General features: G+C 38.9%; 1 protein-coding gene across 4 annotated transcripts in view; it reads left to right on the forward strand.

Moving 5' to 3' along the window:
- Window positions 1-1,006: 1,006 nt before the first annotated feature.
- The window catches only part of KCNIP4 (potassium voltage-gated channel interacting protein 4), a 386,819-nt gene continuing 367,352 nt past the window's right edge, over window positions 1,007-20,473 (forward strand). For 2 of the 4 annotated variants that reach the window (XM_015624320.1, XM_015624328.1), the window contains exon 1: window positions 1,007-1,161. In XM_015624320.1, the coding sequence (XP_015479806.1) occupies window positions 1,101-1,161 (61 nt within the window). In that variant the 5' untranslated portion in view covers window positions 1,007-1,100. The other 2 variants (XM_015624330.3, XM_015624329.3) reach the window with 2 other exon arrangements.

Raw genomic sequence — 20,473 nt, forward strand, 5'->3', positions numbered from 1 at the left:
GGTTGAAGCAGACGTAAGTTTGTCCCGTGAAATAAAAGAAGATATAAGCCCCCTCCTAAAGCATGAGTTGGCAATGTGGCATAGGAATTACTCCCTTATCTTTCAGCTCATAGGAATCTTAATAATACAAGGTTCAAGGGATAATATGAATAAGATGTCAAAAATAAGGTATTAGGTAGCTAAGCCTATAACCCTTGAAAACCCTTGGAAAAAATTACTATAATTTTTTTGGGCTGAACACAATGAGAAGAAGAACTGGGATTTCTGAAACACGTTATTATTCATGCAGGGATAGTCGAAATCGTAAAGACTGAAAAATTAACTGTGTAAAATTGAACTAGGAGAACTATCATTATTGAAGCATTTTCCAATGGTATGTCACGTGTCATAGCAGGCACTGGTAAAATAGAGGTGTTAAGAAGGTGTCTTAAAAACGCCCTTTCCAATCCCTTCCAAAGTATACCCTGGGGCTTAGGGAGTGCTCCCAGGCTGACAGAGGTGTCCGAGGGGCGCAGCTGCCATGGGAGCATCCCTTTGCCCGGCGGCGGTCCGTGTCCCGGGCAGCCTGCGGCTAACAGGTGCTGCGGGCACCACCTGAGCGCGGCCGCACAGCGGAGCGGGCCCCGCCGTGCCGGACTCCGGCTCGGGGCTGTCCCCACGGCCGCCCCGCTCCCGAGCCGCGGCGGCAGCGGCCCCGGGGGAGCTCGGCGGGGCGGGCAAGCGAGCCCAAACCTCTCTGTCCCGGCAGGGAAGGGGTCGCGGCCACGGCCCCGCCGGAGAGCGCCCCGGAGCCCCGCGCCGAGCCCGCCCCGCGCCGCGCGGGTGGCGGGGGAGGCGCCGCCGCCGAGGCGGGGCCGCGCTCCCGCTCCGCTCCGCTCCGCCGCTCCCAGCCCCGCTCCCGCTCCCATCCCGCTCCGCTCCGTCGCTCCCAGCACCGCTCCCATCCCGCTCCGCCGCTCCCAGCCCCGCTCCCGCTCCCATCCCGCTCCCGCTCCGCCCCGCCGCACCCGCTCCCGGCCCCGCTCCGGCTCCCGCGGCCCCGGCACGGCGGTGCTGCCGCGCTTTCCCGCCGCTGCTCCGGGCGCCTCCCGCCTCGCAGCATGGACGTGAGGAGAGTGGAGAGCATCTCGGCGCAGCTGGAGGAGGCCAGCTCCACAGGCGGTAGGACGCGAGCAGCGCGGGGACGCGAGGTTGCTTCTCTGAATTAATTTGGGGTTTCGTCCCTTCTCCTTTGGGCAGCAAGTCTGGCAACTTGGCGTGGGGCGCGGAGGGGGGAGCTGCCTGCCCGCATGAGAGGGGCGAACGCAGCCGTGCATCGTGGGCAAATGTGTGTGTGTCTGTGGGGATACTGAGCGAACGCTTAACGCCTGGGGTCTCGGGCTAAGAAGCGTCCAGGGCTTCGCGAATCCTGCCGTAAGATGCCTGCTCTGACCTAACTGGTACTTTTGCCTTTGCTGAAATGACTTGGGGCTGGGGATGAACCTCCAGGGCACATCCTCTATAGTTACCAACTCCCAGGAGATAATTTTAGTCAGGCCCCTTTACACCTACCTGCCTGCTTTGGTCTCCTCTGTACCTCTCCGATGCCTAAGTAGAAACTATTTGATGGAGACCAGCTTCTTCTGGTAAGCCAGAGGCTGTTTGGTGCCTTTCTCTGTATCTCAAACTGCAGTTACACATTCACCTGAGAAAGACTGAAGGATAACTTGCATTTTAGGGAGGAAAAGCATGCCTTGCTGTCCTCCACAGGGATTGTGACTCCTATTTTTTCCCCAATTATTTAAAAATGAAGTTTTTTGGGTGCAGTGTGTTTAAGAGGATGTTGCCAAGAAAGGTGTTCAGCTCAAGCCAGCTGGATAAGCAGAGGATAGTTGGATAGTTAATGAAAAACTTTGCAAATCAGGCAGTCAAAAACAGGGGAAACTTCTTTTCTCAGAGAAATGTTTCTTGCTGTGCAGCTATATTTCTCATAAACTGTGATGCCAGTATAGAATAGTAGCCTTACCAACAAGTTGTTTGAAAGACACAGTGCAGTCCTATCATTTGCTTGATTTCTTATGCTTCAGAGTGTATCTTCTGCTTGCTAGAAGAGGTTCACAACCATGTGTTCTCTGCTGGATTGTACCTGGCTTTTCTTTTTCCTTAATGTCCCAGCTTTTTTAATGTTTTAGAATGTGTAGCCGTTCATGTAGAATACCAGATCATTGCGTTGGGCATAGGGAACTTTTGTATTTGACTGTGCTATCAGCTCAACTGTAAGTTCATCTTTGCAGTTCACTGAAGTTTTGGGAAAAAATGTGTAGTCCTTATATTATCCTACAAGGGACATGGCCACTAAAGTGGTGCTGTGATACTTCTCACTACTTTTCAGATCTAACCCCCCCAAGTTATAATTTAGGTTTTTCCCTCCAGGTACCGCTGTCAGCCTTCCAGCTGTAGTGTGTTAGAGGTCTGAAAGTCACACTATTTTCCATAACACATACATCATCAGTGACAAGCGCCGAGCAGGTTCTTGGCTACCTGTGCAACCACCATGCAGGACTGTTCAGGCTAGACAAAACTGAGGTCATGATTTAGGCTCAGTGGATTTGCACAGCTGCTGTTGAGGAATTATTTGATTTATGGATCATTAATGTAAGCATTGAAGCATAAAGAGAGTTTAAGGCTTAATGTTTTTTCTTACAGGTATAGTTTGCAGTAGCAGGAAAGTGTCTATACAAAAATTAGGGAAATATGATCTGAATCCATGTCATGCAAGTCATAGGAAATACCCAGATGATGTTTTTACGGAAATTACCTTCAGCTGAGCTGTATATTAGATGTGTTTTCTGTTTTGATTCTCAATATTCATGCGTAGTAGCTTTTAAAAATTAATAACAGCTTTAATTCACTTTAAACTTGCAATGGTGAGAGGAAGTAAGATACACTTTTGCACTCTTTTGGAATACCAAGCAAAATCTGACTGAAACATGACTTACTGTGGGAAAAACATTTCTCAAAAATAAGTTTTTATGCCAGACAAAGAATACAGAAAGATAAAAATGACAGAGCTAAAAGGAAATACCTCCTTTCTTTTGGAGAATGACACACATTACCCAACTGACATCTCATCACCAGTTTGATATGATGTGATGTGATGTGAAGCTAACAAGTGTCTAGCTTCACTCCTCTGGGCTTTCTTCTTATGTGAAAGAGTCCATTTGTTTTCATCTTCCCACATTTTTGGCCCTTTTTCATCTAAACTTTCCTTTACACCTTTCTCTTCTCTAGCTGTCTCCCTCCAGGGATGTTAAATGTTCAGCTCATTTTCAGTGCCATCAGCATTTCTGAATGTACCTGTCTGTTGCATTTTTAACTAGCAAGGTGGATTTTTTCTCATTAATTCTCTTCAAATAGAATCATAGCTTCAAACGTTAGTCATTTTTAAATGGTAATGCCTGCAGTAGAGTTGTTACCGGGATTTAGTGCATGAGAGTCAGAAAATGAAACCAACAAAAGTGCGACTGTTCCTCCATTTCATTTTTCTAGTAAAATAAAGCCCAAATAGTGCACAGGCAACTTGAATAATGAAAATTATTAATGAAAAAGGCAACATATTTTGCCTTTTAACAGGTAGAGACTGCCTTAAGCTGATCTTCTCCTTACATTTAGGCTTGCACCTTGTAGGGCATCTTCTGATTCAAGGGTATTCAAATTAGTGACAACTGAAGCACCACTGAGAGTTTTTGAAGAACGAGAATGTGTCCTCTGTGGAATACTGAGCCTTTGTAAGGATGAACTGTTTCATCCCTCTGCCTCATGAAATTGTCTTTATCAATGTCTTATCTATCAGAAAGCTGCATTTGTGCTAGTGATAGCCAAAACTCATCTGCTGCTGGGTAAAGGCGTGCAGCGTCTTGGCAAAATGAGAAGAGCAGAGAGAGATTATCAGTAAAAGTTTGTGTGGGTAAGAACAAGTTTAATCACAAAATGTCCTGTGGGTTCAATATCTAGGACAAATTTAAGCTGTTGGGAATACTAATATGAATAAGACATTATCACAGCAACTGGTTGCTTTGCTTTAGGGTGTGATGAATTCAGAATGGGCATTGTGCTGACCAGTATGACCATGCTTATTTAAAAAACAGAAATATTTTTGAAAGCTGTGGTGTCATTTATGATAAGTTTCGAAGATTTTCAGTTTTTAGACAAGGCAGTACCATATTATTCATGTTAGGAGAAAGGCTGTCTTTTCTGTATTGTGGGCAGAGGGACTACAGTGGACCAAACAGTATTATTAAGCACTGTTTATCCAACTTTAAGTTTACTTAGAGTTAAATATTCTCTGCCATGCCTCTGAGAGATCCTTGTGCACTAGTGCTCACTTTTGCTTTTAATGAATGACTTGCTCTTGTTGCTTGGGGCATTCTTAGAAGACAAAGGAAATAGGGCTAAAAGGACAAAAAGTTACATATTGAATAAGCTGAAAATAGGAATTTAGGAAAATGGATGCTAAGGAAAAGTAAGAAAGTGATAAAAAATATACTGGAAAACAATTACAGGAAAAAAAAAATGAGGTGGGAGGAGGGAAAGGATGAAACAGATTTTGTATCTCACACATTGAGACACAAAATCTATTACATGTTAGTGGTATGCATTGGACCAATTTCTTTATATCACAGCTGGGATTCATCTGACACGATGAAAAGCAGTCAGTGACTTTCCAAGTGATTTGCACCAATATTCATATCAGCGTGAAAGCTTTGGTTAGTCTGGGAGCTCCGTCTGAAGAACGTGCGGTCAGTCAAGAGTCAGTGTCACTGCTTTTAGTAATGATCTGCTGTCTCCAAACACTCTTCACCACTGGACACTTCTAAGATTCTGATGGTCAGGGTACTGGACCATCTTGTCTGGACTGTGCTGTAAGTGCTGCTTCCAAATGCATTGCTTTTTCTGTGAAATCTGCAAATACGCAGAAAGGAAAGGAATAAATTAAATGGGCTCGTGATCTAATAAAGGATGTATATACATAATGGACATGCAAGGAGATATAAATATTTTCAGTGTAAAATATAAGTTCTAATTCTGCAGGGTGGAGGAAATAATTGACATTTCTGAGAACTGACTGGGGCATAAGCCTCTGTATAAAATTGGAGTTCTGCCTCCATCTCCAGTTCCTCTGCTCAATGAGTGTAAAGAAGTAATTATATGCAAAGTTCTGTTGCATATTTGCCATGAATGCTGAAAATACCTTGCCTTTCCACCAATATAAACTTTATGTCTTGTAAATATAAATTTTCACAAAAGACAGCTTTCTTATTCATTGTTCTGTCTGTCTATGCTCAGAGAGTTGATATATAAATAACTGAACATCTGGACAAGTTTCAGGTATATTTACTTAGAGAACTTCCGCTTTCCAGGTGTTTTTAGACATTTTAAAATATATAGAGGCAGATATGGTATCTAGCAGTAAATATAGCCATCTAAGAAGTATCTGGTGTGTGTCATGGAAAGCTTTTACAGTGTTTCAGATAAGCACTTAGGACTTCTGCTTTGGGTTGGAGCTGAATATTTGATCTGTGCAGCATTCAGCTGTAATCTATCCCATCTCTGCCTCTCAGTTTGCCATTGTGATTTATTCGGAATCTTTGGCACTTGGAAAAGAAAGTATCTAAAAATACAACGCCTGATTGCTTCACTGTTTCATAGATATGTGCATTCCTGCCAGGCTGTTCTACTATCTTCTCCCCATCCCCCCTCACCAATTCTATGTGTCCTTTCTTCTTTCCAGTACCAAAATAGATTGTGTTTGGGCTCTTCCTTGCCAAACAAATTCTGACCATTTATTGTCTCCTATGAGCAGAGGCCATTACACCTATTTGAGATGAGAGAGAAAACATTAGCAAATGTTTGTGGTCTTGGAAGTCAAGGACACAAATCTGTATTTCAGTAGTTGTAGTTGACACAGTCTGAACCAAGTAGGATTTCCTTCCTTATTAGCACACACTTCAATTAATAGGATTGAGCTTATTCTGGGATATAAGAAGTGTAGATACAAAACCTTCATTATTTGGAGAACAATGTGGCAGTGCAGGTGGAGGTGGTTAATGGGATGGTTTGTCTCTATAATAGTTTGGCCTGAACTGTAATGTGTAGCTGCATCAAAAGTAAATGGACAACAGTTTGACATAGACATTAGTTTTTTTGATAGTAGTTGTCCTTTCAGAATCCTGGCTTTTATGGCAAGGGCCTTGCTTTCTATTGTTTTTATGGCTAAGTATTATTTGGCCTGGGTTTCTCACTGAATACACCCAGCAGAATGTGGAAGAGAAGTGAAAGTGTACAGAATGTACGTGTTTTGGAGCCTATAGAACTGTGGAAAACATGGAATCCAATTATTCTGTGATGTTCTTAATTATTAGTTTGTAGTTGTATTACAGGAGTCTTAGGATCATATAGATTATGGTTTGATTCTTTTTTTCTCATAATTTTCAATTTTTACGATGAGAGGTCATTTCTGTGTTATCACCTTCATGCATGCAGCAGCAGAGAGGTTGGGCTCTGGATTTACTTCTATGAGTTTGGGAGATCTGTAGACAGCAATAAACTGGCAGCAGTTTAAAATATGTGATTGGGTTGAAAATATATTGAATCCATTCGCATCTAAGAATAAACCCAAACACAGAATAAAAGCTGTATATCTGAGCTCACACTGTGTTTTATTTCTGGCAGCCCAGCAGAGACTTAATGTGGTATTAAAAGGCACTCTCTGTCAGAGGTCTGAAAATAATATTATAGTGTTTCTCTTTTATATTCTTTTTCACCTATAAAACAAACTTCTTTAGAGATACAGTTCATCGTTGCGATCCCCTGTTGTACATTGGAGTAGCACAAATACAGTGGTATGAAAACCATAGATGCTTATGTGTCCACTGGAGAAAGGAACTACAGGTGGAAGGCATGGTAATAGAGAATTTAAAAATACAGATGTTTTGCCCTATTCAGAAAAACAATGCATTTAAATGTTTGGATTTTATTGTAGGAGATAATATCTTTGTTTGTCTACCAGGTATTTTTCACCAGATAATGCATAATCCCCAAGCACAGGTAAATGCCTAGCACTGCAGAGCACACTATACCCATATGCCACAAAGGTGCTAAGTGGTAACAGCAAAAAAAAGAATTATTCTAACTCTGAATGTCCTAAGACATAGACTTCAAGGTGGTTGATCTATATCATGCAGTCAGGAAGGGTTTGCTATTTTACTGACAGGTAAAAAGCCCCTCAATTTTACTGACAAACTTTTCTTGTTCACACAATTTTCAGTTACCTCACTGTATCTCCAGGGAGAATATATATTAAAAATATTGCTGTAGTTACTATAAGTAGAGAAAATCTTATTCTTATGCTTTTCATCAAACTTCTGTTAATAATCCAAAAGGAACATTTAGGATTTATTAGAAAGGTAACCAGTACCCATAAAGTGTGATGATGGGTCTGATTCTTCTCAGTGGGAACAACCAGAATAGCATGTTACTACAGTAAGTAATTTGATTATTGTGACTATTCCTAAACCCTTTGGTACCGGTAGGAATAATTGCAATAAATAAGGATTTTTAAAATTAAATGTAGTTATTTGACTTAGAAATTTCAGTGATATTACAGTGCATGTTATAATAAAAACACATTGAAAAACAACTCTGTTCTAAAAGATAGCCATTATACAACGGAAAGATCTATCCAAAATACTTGCAGAAAACCGAAAAAGAGAAGAAAAAATTGATTTTAAAAAAATAATTTCACATGGGTTCATGATGCAACTTGAAATGAGGATCTTTCGAAATCCACACTATATAACATCTGTCAGATTCAAGCGTTGTTGCATCTGAACATCGAGGCCTGGGATTTTATAATATGTAGAGATGTATGTGTACATGCTAAGCACCATAAATTTACAGTATATAATCACATTTTCAAAATACCTGGACCAGTACTACATAATGCACGTTTGTTGTTTTTTTTTTTTAATTAAAATTGCAGCTTGTAATTTCAAAGAATGCTTGAGAAAGATTGACCCTTTTTTGAGACTGGTTTTTTCAGAGCGTGCCAAAGCATGTTGCACCAACCACTCCTTGGCCTTTTGCAGCAGCAAGTTCTCCTTCCCTGTCCAGGCACTGGGAGGGATCTCACAAACACACACCCCCACACCCACACACAGCACCATTACTGGCAGGAGCATCCCTGTCTGTGTGCACAAGGTTTCCCCAGTGCAGAGGATTGTTGGGAGAATGAAAAATACACTGTGCAATTACAGTCCCTACCTGAAAGTTAAAGGAAAGGAGAGGACAATGACCAAGAAATGCCTTTTATGTGTGTAGCTTTAGTGGTATCTGAGCAGGTGGACTCTGGGATCTGCTGTTCTGTTACCTTTAGACAGAGATAATTGAATCCTGTTTATCTTAAAATCAGTAGGAGAAAAATCCTTAAAGAGTAGTCCACTGAAGCAACATAACAGATTTATATCAAAAATATGCAACCATAGATTCATGTTTTGCTTCATTGTGGGCTGATAGCAGTATGATAGGTGTTTTCTCAGATCACCATAGGTCTTGAGTTTTGTAGCTGGTTTTTACCAGGGGATACTCTGGTAATCATTCTGACTGTTGACTTCTATTCCAATGCTCAGTAAGTGAATTGTATACTGCATATCTTCTGATTCACCTTTTCTATTCTGTATATTATTTTCCATGTTGATTTATGGACATTTGAGGTTATTGTGTTTTCTGATGTGACATTATAGAAAGTATCACCTGTTGTAATGCTATCAGTAAAGAAAGATAAATCTAGACTATTTTTTCGAAGTATTGCGTCGGTGTTGTGGCAGCATGCACCTGCTGGTAACTGAAACAAGTATACATTAAAATTTATTGTTATTTTTGAAAAGGTGCTGTAATTGACACACACACTTAGGTGCTGACCTGATTTCTGCACAGCTGGTCTACCAAATTCAAGATGTCCAAGAAAAAAAAAAAAAAAAGTAGATAAGCAAATTGTGAGGATGTGCAGTATGATTAAAATGCAGAGAATTTCATGCTATTGTTTCAGTAACTAGGTCTGCTTTATGTACTGCATCATCCTTTGATCTTTGTGGTGGTGATGAAGAGGGGTTCCCCAGTTTCTGTTTTTTTAATTTTTGAAGATTTTGAAGATTTGAAGATGCCACATTGTGCAATATCTTCCCAGCCTACCTTCCAGAACTGGGTAAATGACAGAAGTACCTCTGTGTCTAGGATCTATCTACTCACTACATTGTTTGCTTCAAAGCTTTTGCTTCCAGCCTTCTCTGCCTGGTAGATGGGAAAGAGGAGATCAGAGATCAGGATGACTTTGGTAGACAGGTGATAGGTGCTGCCCTTTCTGCCTTCTTTTATAAGATGATGCCGACAAACCTCTTTGCAGGAGATTGACACCTCTGACTCTCTCAAGCAATGGCTCCTGCTTCTGCCTATTTGTCACTTGGAAGCACATGTGAATCCCTCAGCTAAATGAGCACTTTCTGACCTTTTTTGCATAATCTCTTTCCTCAGAGGGATGTTATTTTTAGGTTACATGCTCTTTCTTGGTTGGTTGATTGTCAGTCAAAGGAGAGGAGAGTAGGTGATGCATCCAGTGGAACTGCTGGTCTCTAATGCATGTTTTATAAAACAGAATTCTGATAGACTGGAGGAAAAACAGCAAGTGGAGATTAAAGTGAAGAGGAAACAGACATGGCTGAGGGTACAGTGACATAGTTCTTTACATGGCACACTGGCTGTCAAGTTTCTCCCAGTACCCTAAATCTACTAAAAATATGAACTAGTAGGACCTAAAATTAGACAGACTTATATACCTTGCTTAATTGCTTAACTTGCATGGTTGAACAGTATTTAGACATTATTTTTACTCATGAAAATAGTTGTGTCAGCTACACCTTTTGTTTGCATTCAGCTAATTTTCTGATACTAAAATAGAATAAACCAATTCTGTGTTTTAATATAGACATATAAAGATCTCTTCCTGTATCAAAAGTGTTTGAGCCGCCCCGGACTTGTTGAGAATCAGTAACTTTTTTTATTTCTGAGAGATGGGAGGTGTTCAGCTAAAATCCCATGTTGTACTAAAAACCCACAAATTTCTGCTCATGATTTAGCTGTATGTTTTACTTTGCCACAGTTTAAAAACAACTCCCTATACTTCGAAATGCAAAAGTAAGAATATTTTGACCTGTTTAGATAGTAAAGCTATCTAAAAGATGTCAGTAAATTTCTAATGTTTTATTAAGCAGTATTTTATCAGCAGTCACTTTAATCAACAGCACTTAAACTACTGCTAGGCTGACAATCTGTTAGGTCTTTTTCAATTAAAGAATTCAGAAGAAAGTAGGCTTTTTTGGGTGTATTTTTCTTTTCCTTTCAAGAACCCAAAGCATTAATATTGTGTTTTCATGTAAGCCTTTTCACAAAGAATACATACAGAAATGCTGTCAGTTAAGTGACTAATTCCTCCATGAAAATGAACAAGAAAAAGTTGATGGCATTATCAAACTACTATTTGGTAGGTGGCAACTCACAATGTTGCTTGTGGAGATGGTATACCTTCCATTCTGCAGGTGTAGTGTTAGAATAAATGAGTATAAAACAGTGAACACAGTTCATTAGGTAGTTTCTTGTGATAACACAGAATGTTTTGTGTTCCAGGAAGGCTGTGTATTGATTAAATACACCTTGCACTTAAACAGTTAATGAAACAATTAATTCTGGATCCATCAGTGCCTCTTTCATTATGACTGAAAGCCTGATCTTGCAGCAGTGCAGTGTTGTAACTGAGGATCATCCTGTTAGACTTAAGAAAGGCACTTACTCATAAATGTTTGAACAGTTGACTTTTGTCCTTCAGATTCTGAAACTTCTTACAGAGAAGGGAAGAAACAAAGCCTTTGTCCCTTCCTGTGTATTCCATAATTTCATAAGCCAAAACTGTGGCTGTAGAGGATACCCAACAATATAGACATTACCCCTTGTAATGCTAATGTAAGAATATGCGAATATGAGAAGCAAAGAGAGATATCAAAAGAGAGCCTGTTTACCCATTCAAAACAATGGACAGTATTTCTAATCCAAATCACCAAATCTGCAACTTTTAAGAGTCAGTTAATTATTTGCTTTCTGGGAAACAAAACTTCCTCGAGGAATGCTGAGATTTTTGTGTAATATCTTCATTTGAGAAACTTTTATTATAAGAAAAAATCTGACCACTGGCAGTGCTGTGACTTTTCTGGCTGAGGACAAAATAAATAGACATATACACAGTCAAGATTACATGTTTATATTTGTCTCTGAATGCTAGGCAGACAGTGACTAACCAGGCTGACTGCACACAACTGTGTGTAATCCATACAGCCTGCTCAGGGCAAAAGCCCGATATAAAATCCAGCTCAAAAATTCTATTACACTGGATTTCTTTTGTACTTTTGAGATAAAAGCAATAAAAACCCATGAAATCACAGAAAAAATATTTTTGAGAAGTTGAGAAATCTTCCTATTTCTCCTGATTCTCCAACGCAGGATCAAATATTCATATTCTGGTTTAGATGGCTTTTTTCTCAAGGTACTTATAATTCATGACTACTGGGTGCTTTATGATATTGCTGGTTAATCTAGTCCAGAATTTATCTTTCCTGATAAAAACTGTTTCCTAGTCATAAAGTAAATCTTACATTTAAAGTCTGGTACCCAAAATTGATGAAATCCATAGCCAAGATTTTATAGTACTGAACAGGCCAAAAACTTCCTTTGGTATGTCTTAGATTTTTGTCTTGTTTATAGTTTTAAGTCTGAACTGCTGTCCCTTCCATGACAGCATTTCACCTGTCCTCAACCTGTGATTTAACATGTTCAGCGGCAGCAGACTTCCCAGACAACTTCCCAGTTGTCACCTAAATAGTTTTTCTCCATTCTGTTTTAACAAGATAGATAATTTCTCTGGAAGTGATGGGTTCTAAATTATCATTTAAAAATGGTAACTAGTTTTTGAGTGTTGCTTTTTATCTTCTAACTTTCAAACTTGTTGGAAGTTTACTGCCTACAGTGCTTGGAATTGGAAAATTAAAAGTAGGGTAAAGATTTCTGCTTACCTGCCTATCACAAAGGAGAGATTCCAGCTTGCCCCCGTTGATGGTAATTCCTCTCATCCTACAAGAGCTCTGCAGGTTACTGCTTCCATGCAGATGAGATCAGCTGCTCCCAGTTTGTGTTGGGAGTAAGTTATGCCCTTGCAGTGCACAACTATTTGTATCAATCAGTTCTCAAGAATTTGGGCTGAGGTAGGAATCATTGTATTGCAAGAAATAACAACCATCAACTTTCCCGCATCTCTATGGGAAGCTTGATGGAAAGCTGCATGGATTCTCAAGGGCCTCCAGAACTCGTCTCTTTTATGATCTGAGCAGATATTCCAAATAAATAAAGAAGCACAGCTTTAACTTGCACTGCTTTACAGCTATTTATTGCATTTGGATCTTCAGAAAGAAAACACTGTCAGTGACCCTTTTATGAACTCTGTATTTTCTAAGAATGTTTTATCTCTTGAACATTTGATATGTAGCATGAACTTAGTTCTCTCTTCCATAAATAAAAACTGAAGACAGTTACTTTAAACAATTTTTTAACATGAAAAGTCAATGTCACAGGCAATAGCAAAGCTTTTGAAGTTTCAAGCACTTCTTATTCAGATTATTTTTATCAGTGCTGTACCATCTCACACTTGATAAGATGTGCCTCCGCTTTTATGAGTGTCTTTACTAAATGCTATTATAATGATAAAATAGGGTGTGCTCATTCCTCTCTCGTTTTTTGAGGCTGATGTATCTAGGAGGCTTTAATCAAGAGGATGTCATGTATTTTAACTTTTATACCAGCTTAAGCTTTTCTAGTTACGCTTTTTTTTGGTGTACATGCTCAAAAAGCATTTAACTTTTGTCCACTGCCTGATTAAAATCACCATTAGAATGGCACTTGCATACAAATGACCATAGAGAATTTATTATCTGTCTTTCCCAAATTCATTTTTATAGCCTGATGGTTTAGGGACATGGTTTTTTAAGCTTGTAGCTCCAGGAGAGTTCTGTGATAGCTGGTCTGTGGATGTTAATAAATTAAACTGTGTGTTTGACTCCAGTTGTGAGATGTGATAAAGCTGTTTTAACGAGCCTAGGCAGAGCTTTTATCAGACAGTCCTCTGGAGGCAGAGAGTTGGTACTCTGCCTTTATACCAATCAGCATTCCATGCTTTGGTTTGCTGGGAAAATGTTACACTTGATTTTTATGTAAGTATATAACATCATCTTTTCTGTATTCTTTGGGAACTTCACAATGATTTGATTGACAGTTACTTTGTTAACATCCATCATAACTAATCTATTTTATACATAGTGTGTCTTTGTCTTCATTCTTCATATCATTTATTCTACCTCTGAATTTTATGTTGAATGTTCTACAAGTAATATCATTCTAGTACTGCCTTTTTCCTTCAGAGCAATTTTGTAAAACAGTTGACCTTAGCTGGAAATTAAGTGTGCAGTGAGTTCTATTTGTTGTGTCTGTTTCTGTATAACTTTTTATTAGTCTATTCATTAGTCTTTTATGAAACTATTAAGCCAGTAATAACATATCTTTGATAGTACTGTCATGGAGAGAACTACATTTTTCTTGGATGATAGGATCACAGTGCTTTTTGATTAGAATTGACATTATCTGAAATTACTGGTCACTTTCTGAAGTCTTGAAGAATAATTTGTAAGTAATGGAGAAATGAAATTGAGAAGTCTTGTGGGAAAAGTGTTACTTTGTTAGTCTAGGCATTTGGGAGGCCTATCTGTGGGAGACAGTAACTCAGAATAACGGGGAAACTGGGTGATTGAGTAATAACGAGTAAGAATTTTTATAGAGTTCTGTGCATGACCGAGACATGGACTCAGACCAGCAGGGAATCTGAATCAAAGAAAGAAACAAGCTGGTTTCATACACTTTTTCAAGGCACGGTATTTCCTTACATGGCAATTCTCACTACTTGACGTATCCCATGCTGCCACGTTAGCAACACATGTTCTGAATGTCCTTCTATGGGGTGACCAAGTGCTGTGACAGACACAGAAGCTGTCTGTCAGCTTCTGGCAGGCTTCTCTCCCTAGGGCACCTCATCCCACCAAAGTCAGGCGGAAACAAGCCTCTCTGTGCTGCCATGTGCTCCTCTGTGCTGCCACGTGCTCCTCCGTGTCGCCATGTGCTCCTCTGTGCTGCCATGTGCTCCTCTGTGCCGCCCCGCGCTCGTTTGCAGTGCTGTGCATTCCTCTGTGCTGCCACGCACTCTTCTGCACCCCCATGTTCTCTTTTATGCTGCCATATGCTCCTCTGCATTGGCATGAACTCCTTTGTGCCTCCACGCGCTCCTTTGAGCCGCCACGCGCTCCTTTGAGCCGCCACGCGCTCCTTTGAGCCGCCACGCGCTCCTTTGAGCCGCCACGCACTCCTTTGTGCCTCCATGCACTCTTTTGTGCCGCCACGCGCTCCTTTGCGCTTCCATGCACTTCCACAGGCACGTCCCACAGCCTACAGCCCAACTCCGTCCCAACCATTCCTACAGAATTCCACTTCAGACTAATTCTAGTCTAGTTCTATTGACTAAATGCGTGCTAATATTTGTAGTGCATTAAGTGAGCTTCTAGAATACATCTTCTCATGTAGTTTCACCTAAAATAATCTGTGTATTCCAAGTGTGTTCCATGGTGTGAAGCATTAGGTAACTTGTGGAAGCATGTTCCTGATCTGAATGGAAAAGGTAATAGGTCCACATGTCCATATGCAGCACTCTGGGAGCTTCGTCTTTCTCTGGGGCCCAGAAGTTCTGTGAGCTTGTTTGAACATTTTTGTCTCTTTGGCAGAATTCAAATACTATCCTTTCTATCTCAGGGAATACTTAGGGAATCATGCTAATATTTTAGGGATTTTTTTTTTTAAGATTAGGCCTACTTATTTTAGAATTTACTATATTAATACCCCCAAAATTGTGTCTTTTTAGGACTAAATTTTCTGGGAGAGATTTTCTTAACATCTAATCACCATCATCAAGCATCAGCATCATTATGCAGAAGCTGCTTCTCATTTTCTGATAGAGAATGATTTCTGATAGCATTTCTGCTATCATTTGCCTGATTGACAATTTGCAATTAATTCTTATTGTGTGTATTCAGGCTGCTCATTTAGTTGTGACTGGAACGGCACATGTGCAGAACATACTACAGAACTGCCATCAGCGAGATGCCTTCTTCAATAGGAAAATGTACAACTGTGTCAAAAATAAACATACAGAGTTTAAAAGCAGAATACGTGTGTGCTAGAGTTTCAGTGCTAGACATGGTAAAAACACCATCTTATGTTGGCTGTTTTTTAGACAGTTCTGCAACTGGATGCCACACAACCTTGTGTTATCTATTACAAGAGAACTTCTTGTAATTTCTGTGTTTCAGGATGCTGTTTCTTGTCCAGAGAGAATATAAAAGATCAGTAAAAACTGAGAAAGAAAATTAAATCAATAGCACTGCAAAGAGTGTAACCCTGCATGAAGGTTGGCTATTTTTATAAGTTACATTAGTTTGTTATGGCACTAGAGTTGGAACTTTGAGAATAGTGGGCCAAAGTACAGCTTGTTGAATGTTTCAAGACTGTTTCCAAGTACTTTTAGAGTTTGAACATATGCATTGTGTAGGGTTTTCCTTGCACACTCTGGCTTTGAAATCTAATATTAGGACTGTTAGAAATAGCCAAAAAGCCAAATCAACTTAATTTTATATTTGTCAAATTTTCATGCTGAATAACTGCACCTCACGATTTCTTTCAATGTTAGGGAATCAAATTTATAGAGTGATTATACTTCTTCTAAATGTTACTAAATTGCTTCTAAAACAAATTATTTCAAAAATGATAAAACTACCAGATTTATTCTTAGCTCATGTGAGTACCTTCTCAGTCTGCTGCAAAAAATATTTTGAAATCTCAAATACATGCAGACTTATCTCCCATATTCAGTTAACTTACAAAAAACCACACAGGTTTAGTTTTCCCATAATTTCATAATGGAAAGGCTTTCCATTATGGAAGCTAAAATTAAAAATTATTAATGATAATTTCTTGAAGTTTGAAAGTTTCTATTCAGCACTAGTGAGGCGACACCAGGAGGGAGTCCAGTGTCCAGTTCTGGGCTTACCACTACAGAGGACACATGAGCATAGTGGAGAGAATCCACCTAAGGTCTGTAAAGGTGATGAATGGACTGGAGCATCTGTCCTATAAGGAAAGGCCTGTGGCTATTTGTCCTGGAGAAAAGAAAGCTCAGGGAAAATGTCTTCAATGTAAATCAATACCTGAAGCAGGGAAGGAAAGAGGGTGAAGCTCTTTTCCATGGTGCCCAGTGACAAGAGAGTAGCCAATGGGCACAAACTGAAACACAGGGGGTTCGTTCTGAACATGAGGAATGTGGGAGTGACCAAGTCCTGGACACAAGTTACCCATGAAGGTTGTGCAGTCTCCCCCCTTGGAGATATTCCAAAGCTGTCTTCAGATGGAAAACCTGTTTTTTCAGGGAAAACCTGGTTTAGGTAGCCCTGCTTGAATAGGGAAAGTGAGACCAGATGAGCTCTGAAGATATGTCCCACTGTCCCACCTCAGTTATTATAGGATGCTGGGACTGAAATGGACAGCACTTTTTTTTTTTAAAGAGTACATTAATTGTACATAAATTTCTTGGGATGCTTGTGGGATTTTCTTTGTATTTTTCATCTTTGCTTACATTTCTATTCACAGTTTTCTATATAAAAGTTATTTCAGGAATGATTCTCACTGAAAAAAAGAAAATACGAATATTTTTAAGCTAATGTCAGGGAAGACTGTAGTTGCATATGAAATTGAAAGAGTGGTTCTGCAGTATAAGATGCACTTAACTGGTAATTCATGGGTTGGAAATGATGTTCAGAGTTCAGATGTTCAGAGTTAAGTAATTCGGTTCTCAGAGCACTGCATTGACACACCAAATGCCCCTGTTTTTGTTAACATGTACTCCAGTGTGTAAGCACTCAAGCATTACATATTATTGCTGTGATCTATATGAAACTAATTTTTGATAATTTTTGTGCCAATGTAAGTTTCTTTTCTGTTAAGACGACTCCTTGTGTTGTATGCTTTAAAATAGGATCTATTTCTTCTGCCATTTCTTTGGAAATTTTTTTTACATTTTTCTACATCTATCTGTTCAACCTTGTCGGTCATCTGTCTTTGTGAAGAGCCTTCATAGAACATAAATAGCTGGAAATTTGAGCCATTAGTGTGAAAATGTTGGATCAGTATACATATGCACATTGAGCATGAAAAGAATCAAAAAGAAATGAATTTTCTGTTTCATTATGTATATATATCTATATCTATATATCTATCTATATATATCTATATATATATATATAGATCTGTGTTGGCGTGTATGGTACTTGATAGTGTTTTGCATCTATAGTATCCATAAAAGAACTGAGCAGAAAAATAAAAATAGTGGTGTGGGGTAAAATAAAGATAATGGGTTTTGCAGGATGTTTCAAAACATGAGTCTCAGATGTGTACTAAGGTGTCATTTTTTTCATCAGGGAAAACATAAAGTAGGTTAGGGGTTCTGGAATCCTTTCATATTTTTCATTTTAAGTGATTTTGAAAGTTTCTTACGTGTTGTAGTCCACAGCAGCAGCATCTAGCAATTACATAATGACCCACTTAAGAAATGCAGTCAGAACAGATGCTGTAAGATTGCATTAACTCACAGAGAAGATGTCTCCAGTCAAGTCAATGAATTTTGCAGTTACTTGTTGAACATGGGGAGTTTCCCAGCTGAGCTCAAGTCAGTCTTTTTCTATTTTATAAAGAAAAATGTTTGGTGATTGTATCATTGTATAAACCAGAACAGTTTACTCTTCATCCTTATTTTAAAATACAGGACATTTTCACCTAACCTGAAGTTTTGTCTTTAATGCCATTTGGGACTCTGATATCACAATTATGGTTTTGGGTTTTTTTAGGGTTTCTGTTTTAGGGTTTTTTTTGTTTTTAATGCTGATGGAAAAGTGAACCTTTAGTTCTTACACTTTATTAATAAAAGCTACTGTTAATGAAAAACAATGTTTGAGGGAAAAGCATGAGCTGAAATTTTTGTGCTTTTCAGAACTCTTCTTGTTAGACAACAATGTGCCTTCATAGTACTTCATGATTCTTGAAACATGGTGTCAATTTAACCTGCTTTGCAAGCACTTGTTACATGGCTAAAATTAAGCAAAAAAGCCCCAACACAGACAACCCCCCCTCCCCCCAACTTTTGAAACTTTAAAAAGAGTTTTGATTTAATATTTTGATTATCAGATTATGTTTTGTGTTGAAGGTACACAGAGGAAAATTACCCATTAGATTTTACAAACTCTGAGGAGTTTAAAAACAATTTAATACTCTGAGATAGTTCTGATGGGTACATTAGCTCTCTAGCACTTCTGAAGGCAAGACAGACTTTAATGAATGTCTTCATTCTACATACCTTGTACAAAAGATTCCAGTGGGCCTTTTGGTCAAAGTATCTTTCTGTGCTGAAAAAAAAATCTATTACACCTTGTTAATATTATACCAGTTATTTTAGTAGAGAGAAGGCGTGTCTTCAGTCAGTTCAATCAACAATTTACTTATTCTCCCCCACATTTTTCAAAGTGAAAGTAAAACATGAATCCTTAATTTTCAGAGATGAAAATCAGAATTTCCATGTAATGAAACATGGCTATAGTTGTACTTCAAATAAACCACTAAATGTTGTGAGAATTAAAACCACATAAAGAACTTTTAGGAAATACTGCAACTACTGTGCTTGAGCTTTTTAGTACATGCCCTCAACCTACACTAGATCTGCTCATCTGCTGAAAAAGTTGGACTAAATTCACCACAATAAGTATCCATTTGGTTTTGGTTTGCTTTTCTTTTTTAGATATTAATTAAGCTCAAAATGCTTCCTCTTCTTCACTGATTTTTTTTGTTTGTTTTGTTTTTTTTTTGAGCATAAGAACTGCATGGCTGTATTATGAATGTTCATACCCTTCCAAACTAGGAGAGCAATTTATTGACCAAACCTCCTGTAGATAACAGACTATCAGAAAACTGCTTCTCCCCAAGCTGGCAAGCCCCAGATTCTTGGAATGTGCTGTATTTGCATCAGAGAGCTCTGTGGTGCTGCTGCTTGGTGAAGTCTCAAGAAATGTATGGCCAAGGATGGAGAAAGTGCTGTCAGTACTTTGCAAGGAGTAAATGCAATTGCCTGGGACAGGTGTCATACTCAAACTCACCAAGTTGTAAATGTAAGAGCACAGTGTAGGTGGAATTACAGAGACCAAGTTGAGTAAAATTACTTGTTTCTGGAAAAGTCTACTGACTGCCACAAAGTGGTAGAGTGGAATTTTGGAAGTCCTTGGCTACTAACACCTTTGTTCAATGATGTAGAGTCATCCATGGGAGAGATAAGTCGTAAAATCTGACTGAATTTGTGCTTGAAAATTACAGCTATTAAAGGTATTTTTGATCAGGAGAGAGCCTTGCTCAACTTCTTTAAGCTCCATGACACGATCATAACTACTGAAGATAGTAATCCATGCTCTAGATTGCAAGAAAAAGGTATTCAGAAGACCCTGGTTATATTGGTTTGCTGAGTTTTACCAAGTTTTAATGTAGAACACCTTCAAGACCATGGCTCCTGCATTCACTAAGTAAGATAACTGTTAATAGCAGCTTGGGGCAACCTGGGGATAGCTGATACCTTAATTAAAGCTAATGCTAAGTGCTGTGTGAAGGCATCACCTTTAGAAAATAAAATCACTTAGGTTCACTTATAAAGCTCTGGAATTAGTAAACTGACAGTGATTTTAAGGGGAGAATTAGTGAAGTAATTTATTCTTTTTGCATCGTTTCTTCTGTCTGCAATCAAGTTTAGCTTTTCGGTTTGGGACATAGATGGTACTGAAAGTTGATAGCATCCTTTTTTTATTTTGAACATCATGTTTATTAAAGTAGAAGTTAATGAGCCCTAATTACTTTAATGTGGGTGATAGAAGGCTTAGATACTATCCTGTGATTAATCTAGGAAAGGATTCTCATAACTAAAAATAAGGGAATCACTTGCATTTTAAATTGTTTTTACTGAAGAGCCACTTCTTTTGGTTTTATGTGATTATTTTATAAAAGCTCTTCTGTCTTTTGAGTGCTATAAACACTTGCTTAAAGCACATTTGATAGTTTAAACTTCTGAAACAATGGATTATTATATTATAATCATGCTTTTTCTTTCTGTACTTTTGAATATGTCTGAAGATACATAGCATCATGCAGTAGTATTAGA

This window comes from Parus major, chromosome 4 (genome assembly GCF_001522545.3).
Source record: "Parus major isolate Abel chromosome 4, Parus_major1.1, whole genome shotgun sequence".
Classification (NCBI taxonomy): Eukaryota; Metazoa; Chordata; class Aves; order Passeriformes; family Paridae; genus Parus; species Parus major.